The 5,610-nt window shown below is 46.7% G+C and overlaps 1 protein-coding gene across 20 annotated transcripts in view; it reads left to right on the top strand.

Moving 5' to 3' along the window:
- Positions 1 to 5,610, top strand: part of Clip1 (CAP-Gly domain containing linker protein 1) — a 113,643-nt gene that overhangs the window by 81,982 nt on the left and 26,051 nt on the right. For all 20 annotated transcript variants that reach the window (XM_029476957.1, XM_021163648.2, XM_021163647.2 and 17 more), the window contains one exon: positions 5,229 to 5,349. In XM_029476957.1, the coding sequence (XP_029332817.1) occupies positions 5,229 to 5,349 (121 nt within the window). The remainder of the gene's footprint in view (positions 1 to 5,228; positions 5,350 to 5,610) is intronic.

Genomic DNA, 5,610 nt, shown 5'->3' with positions numbered 1-5,610 from the left:
ACATGGTGGCACATGCCTATAATTTCAAGTACTTGAGAGTCTGAGACAGGATAATTACTGTGAATTAGAGGCCAACCTGGGCTACATAGTAAATTCCAGGCTAGCCTGGGCTACAGCTGCATTTAGTAAGTGATGGCTGGGGAAAAAATGAGCAGCTGAGTTGACATCCCAAGGACCCACTTACAAAGATGAGTATGGTGGTTTACATCTACAACCCCAGTGCTTCGGCGCAGAGCCAGGAGGGTCCCTGGGGTTTGCTGAACATCTAATGTAGCTGCAACGGTAAACCCCAGGTTCAGGAGAGACCCTGTCTCCAAACATGAAGCAGAGAGTGACTGAAGAAGACACCCGGGGTCCACTAGCCTCCATCTACATGTGCACACATGCTCACATTCATGCTTGCACACACACACACACACACACACACACATTCACATACATGAATAAGAACATACATACCAAACACAAGGGAAACTAGCATTTTAGTTACATTCAGAGAGGGTGGACTCAAGAATAACTTAAACAGTTTGTCCCTCTGTGACACAAGTAGTTAATGCTACCTGACTGTGGGACACTGAGGTGACTTTAGTTCATTTGTGTTACAGGTCTCCCATTGCTGTAGTGTTACTCTTGAGCTCTCTGAGCACATTAGGTACTGGGGGATGGGGGAGGGGGGGGCGAGCCACAGTGGACCTAACCAAGAGAGCCTTTATGTTTAGATAGCATTCTCGTTCCACATTGATTACATAGGACTCATCCTTTAGTAGTCTGCCCACTCAATTCGGTGAGTCCTCACTGATCACTCTCCATCACCCTTCCCAGTTGGTGCAGAATTAGTGCCACACCCACAGAGAGACAAACTCTGGCTCAGTGCGGTTGTAAAGTGCGTGCTTAGCATGTGTGAGGCACTGAGTCTGAAGCGAGAGTCGGGGAGAGGTGGTTTTCATAGCTGGATGTGGTGGTGTGTGCTTGTCATCCCAGAAAGCGGGAGACCAGCAGGAGGATCACTGTCAATTCCAGGTCAGCTCGTGCTGCCTAGTGAGGACCGGTCTCACCCCCACCCCCACCCCTGTGCCCCCCCCTCATGCCTGTGGAAGGAGTGGGGGTAGGAGACAGTGGGGCCAGCCACAGTCATAGCAATGGTGGCCTTTCTTTCCTCTGACACTTACTTCCCTGAGGGAAGTTGTTGAAATGACAGAGAAGCAGGCCCTGTGCCTGGCCGCTTTAGAGTCTTTCTGCCCACCAGGCCAGAGGAAATTCCCTCTTCCTGTCAGTGACAAGGCACCCCAGGGCTAGATTTTAACTTTGCATAGAAACTGGTGGAAGGAGGCCTGGGGGGTTGATGAAAAGCCCTGGCCTGTGACTCTCTGTCCTCTGCCCTAGGCTTGGCCACACTTCAAGGCAGGGACGTTTGCTCTCAAAGGGCTGTGTGACTGGAATGGTACTTCCTGGGTGGTTGTGCATTCCTGAGTTGCATTGTTCAGTGCCAAAAGCTGGGGCATGAACAACAGCTTGTGTGTGTGTGTCTGTGTGTCTGTGTGTGTCTATTTCTGTGTGTCTGTGTGTGTGTCTGTATATGTGTATGTGTGTGTATTTCTGTGTGTATGTGTGTGTCTATTTCTGTGTGTCTGTGTGTGTGTCTGTGTGTGTCTGTGTGTGTCTATTTCTCTGTATATGTGTGTGTGTCTGTATATGTGTATGTGTGTGTATTTCTGTGTGTATGTGTGTCTATTTCTGTGTGTGTGTGTGTGTGTCTATTTCTGTGTGTATGTGTGTGTGTGTGTGTGTATCTGTGTGTGTGATAGGCATACAGCAGCAGGCAGCCATGTTCTCCAGAGCCGTGGTGGTGTTTGTCCTTAGCTAATAGAACAATGCCTCCTAGAGAAACAGGGGGACCAGAGGAGCTGCACTTCCTCGTGGAGTTCCCTTCCATGGCCACTGCTCTTAGAGCTGGAAACCAGCACGTGTGATGGATTAACTCCATGCTCCCTGCTTGAGTCTTGTCTTTTGACACAGTTTCTCTGTATAGCCCTGGCTGTCCTGGAACTCACTTTGTAGACCAGGCTGGCCTCGAACTTAGAAATCTGCCTGCCTCTGCCTCTCGAGTGCTGGGATTAAAGGCGTGCGCCACTACCGCCCAAGAGAGCCCTTGATTTGAGTTAGCCAGCTCCTAATTCCAGCAGGAGAGAGAGCCACAGGGAAGTGGTTTCCCATTGCTCTGTGACTTTCTATCTTTGAAGAACTGACAAAACAGTCCAATTTTCTGGACTATATTTAACTTAATAAACTTATGAGCAAAATGTAAGTCAGTATCAACAGTGTTTATTCTCTCATTTTTAAGCTAGGGAATACTTTCTGTTTTAAGATACCTTGTCCTGAAAGAAAAGCAGCTTGAAGATTAGTTAGAATGGCTGGGAGGTGGCTTGGTTGGTAACATGATCACCAAGCAAGCCTAAGGACTTGCCATTGGATCCCTAGCACCTGGGTAAAGGCCTGTGTGGCTGGGGCACCCGTGGTGCCGGTGCTGGGGAGGGAGCGAGAGGAAGAGTCCTGGCCTCACTGGTGCTGCTCTAGCCGATCCTGGAGCTCAGGCCCAGTGAGAGCACGCGTCTCATCGAGTAAGGTGGAAGGTGGTTGAAGAAGACAACCAGGGCAAGCCTGGCCTCCCATGTGTACATACACGCTCACATATGTACCCACAAACGAACTCACACACACTCACACAGTTGTTGGAAATATTGGTTTCTTCTATTTGAGATGGAACCCAGCTCCATGGAGTCAGTTCTCTTCTTCTACCTTTATGTGCGTTCTGGGGTTCGAATCCTGACTCAGGCTTGCGTGGCAAGTGCTTTACCTACTGAGCCCCAGTGGGCAGTGTTTTTGGTTTTTGGTTTGATTTTTTTTTTTTTTTTACTGCACTATTTTTTTAGTGGATAGTGCTAAGCAAGCACTAACCCACTGGTCCACACCTCCAGCTCACAGTATGTTTTGTTTGTTGGTTTGTTTGTCTGTTTTGTGTTTGCTCTTTTGAGACAAGATCTCCGGCCCTGGCTGTCCGAGAACTTGCCGTGTAGACCAGGCTTGCCCTAGGCTTGCAGAGATTCACCTCCCTCAGCCTCCTGAGTGCTGAGGTCAAAGGCATGCGCCACTGCACAGGGCCGCACTGTGTGTTCTTTAAACCAGCATTTTCAAAACCCTGTAACACCTAAACCTCGTGCATATGTGATGAAAGGACAGGCTTTTAACCAAGCAGAAGAGGAGCTCAAACATCACTGCTGGCTGCCAGATGTGGTGGCATGCACTGTAATCCCAGCACCCCAGAGGCCAAGGCAGGGCGAGTTCAAGTTCAAGATCAGCTTTCAAAACACAGCAAGACTTTGTATCCGCAGACAAAAATGCACCCACGAAGGTAGTGACAGCCTGAGAAATACTGTAGTTTATGATGGTTTCATCATAAGAAAAATCTTCTGATTTGTCAAGGGTTACTGGACTTTAGCCAATGAATTTAATATGTGGGGTGTGTGTGTGTGTTTGTATGTGTGTGTGTATGTATGTGTTTATCCATTCTACTTTGTTTTCCTGTTGCTGTGATAAATACCACAACCAAAAGCAACTTGGGGAAGAAAGGTCTATTTGGCTTATAGGTCACAGTCCATTCCTGGGGGAAGCCGGAGTAGGACCCCGAGGCAGGAACCAGAGCAGAAGTCAATGAGGGACAATGCTTTCTGGCTCACTCTCAACGCTCATGCTTTGCTCTTATACAGCCTCGGTCCTCCTGCCCAGAGATGGTGCTGCCCATGGTGGGCTGGGACCTTCCCCCCCACATCAGTCAACAGTTAATCAAATGCCCCACAGACATGTCTGCAGACCAGTCTGATGCAGGCAGCTCTTCATCTGGGCTCCCTTCTTGGGTATATCTAGTCTGTGTCAAGTTGACAAGAACTGGTGATATCTGTATGGGTAAAGAGGTTGATGGCTCCACAGTTAAAATCCTTGCCTTCAGGGCCCAGGCTTGCTGTATTCCCTATATACTTATCTCTGTAAGAAAGTTGAATTCAGTGTGCTAAGAGAACTTTTGTTTAGATTTATTCCCCTAAACCTTCATGAGGTCTTTATAGAGTATGTTATTATCGGTAGGTGGAGAATTAAAAATTGAGAAAATCGAATATGCCAAGCACTGCCACCCATTAGACAATTGAAGTTAAAAATAGATGTGTTCATGCATTGACAGATGGATTCCTACCCAGATGACTGGATTCAGAATCCAGCCACATAGGACAGCTTGCTAAGTAGAGTTTACCCATCATAGACCTACTTAAAATCCAAAACTGTCTCAAAACCTCCCATGGCATAAACTAGAATCTAGTGATTAAATGAAAATATTTTGAACAGCCATATGTAAATGATAATAGTTCCAAATGTATATTTGGTTAATCTTTTAAAAATGTACTTAGTATTATTTTTTCCCTCTAATTTATTTCACTTCATATCCCAATTGCTGCCCCACCTCCTCCTGGTACTCCTTCACGCAGTTCCTTCCCTTATCCCCAGGTTTAATTTAGTAATAAGAAAATATCTAATAAATATATCTACCTTATTGTTTGTATTGGCACTCATGATCCTGGTTAGCTGGCAAGCTGTTATGTTTATTTGCTTTTAATTAACAATTAGCATTGTAGAAAGAATACCATCAACTATCTCCTATTTATTTTGGAAAAAAATTCCTTTGGGCATTTCACTTCCCATTGTCCTAAAAATAAGCTCAGCTTCACAGTAGCACCTGACTCTGATGGATCCCTGGGTTTTTATTGCAAGAGAAAAATAGATTAAAAGATTTGTGTTTGCCTCTAGAACAAAGTGCTTAGGCAGCAAATTAAATCACCATCGTCATAGTGGGGTTCGGGGTAATTATCTAACCACTTTTCCGATCCATGAAGGCTATACTGACCATGGCATTTGTCATCTATCTACAGCAAAATTTGCTTTTGGGTGGGGTGTGGGTAGTAAGAGGGTGTAGAGAGAGTGTTCATTCGGTATTTTAAAATGTCATACTTGTGGACAGCCAATCTCTTTCTGAGAGGTTAAGATGTGCGCAGTCTCTTGTTGTTATAGATCTTATCGGGCACGTGATCCAGATCTATTTTCCTCGGCGCTGTGAAACTGTTGTCTCCCACAGTTTCCTTGCTTGTCTTGTTTCTATGGTAACCGTGCACTCACTGTCCTTGCAGAGAAACCCTAAAGCAGGCAGCAGCTCAGAAGTCCCAGCAGCTTTCAGCACTGCAGGAAGAGAACGTCAAACTTGCCGAGGAGCTGGGGAGAACGCGGGACGAAGTCACAAGTCATCAGAAGGTCAGTGGCCCTTCAGTGGGGACCCTTAGGAGGCTCAGGGGTGCTGGTATCCCCTGTCCCTGCAGCGTTCCCGGAGGCTACTCAGATCTGCTCTGTGTGATGTTGTTTCCTGTGAGATGGCTCGTTTATCTCTTTGCTTCCAGGGATGCACACGGCTATAGAACTTAGGGTCGGAGTGAAGTTCCACTATCGCGTCTTACACACACACACACACACACACACACACACACACACACACACACACACACACACACACACACA

This window comes from Mus caroli, chromosome 5, assembly GCF_900094665.2.
Source record: "Mus caroli chromosome 5, CAROLI_EIJ_v1.1, whole genome shotgun sequence".
In the NCBI taxonomy this organism is placed as follows: Eukaryota; Metazoa; Chordata; class Mammalia; order Rodentia; family Muridae; genus Mus; species Mus caroli.
This window is presented reverse-complemented; position numbering and strand designations above follow the sequence as displayed.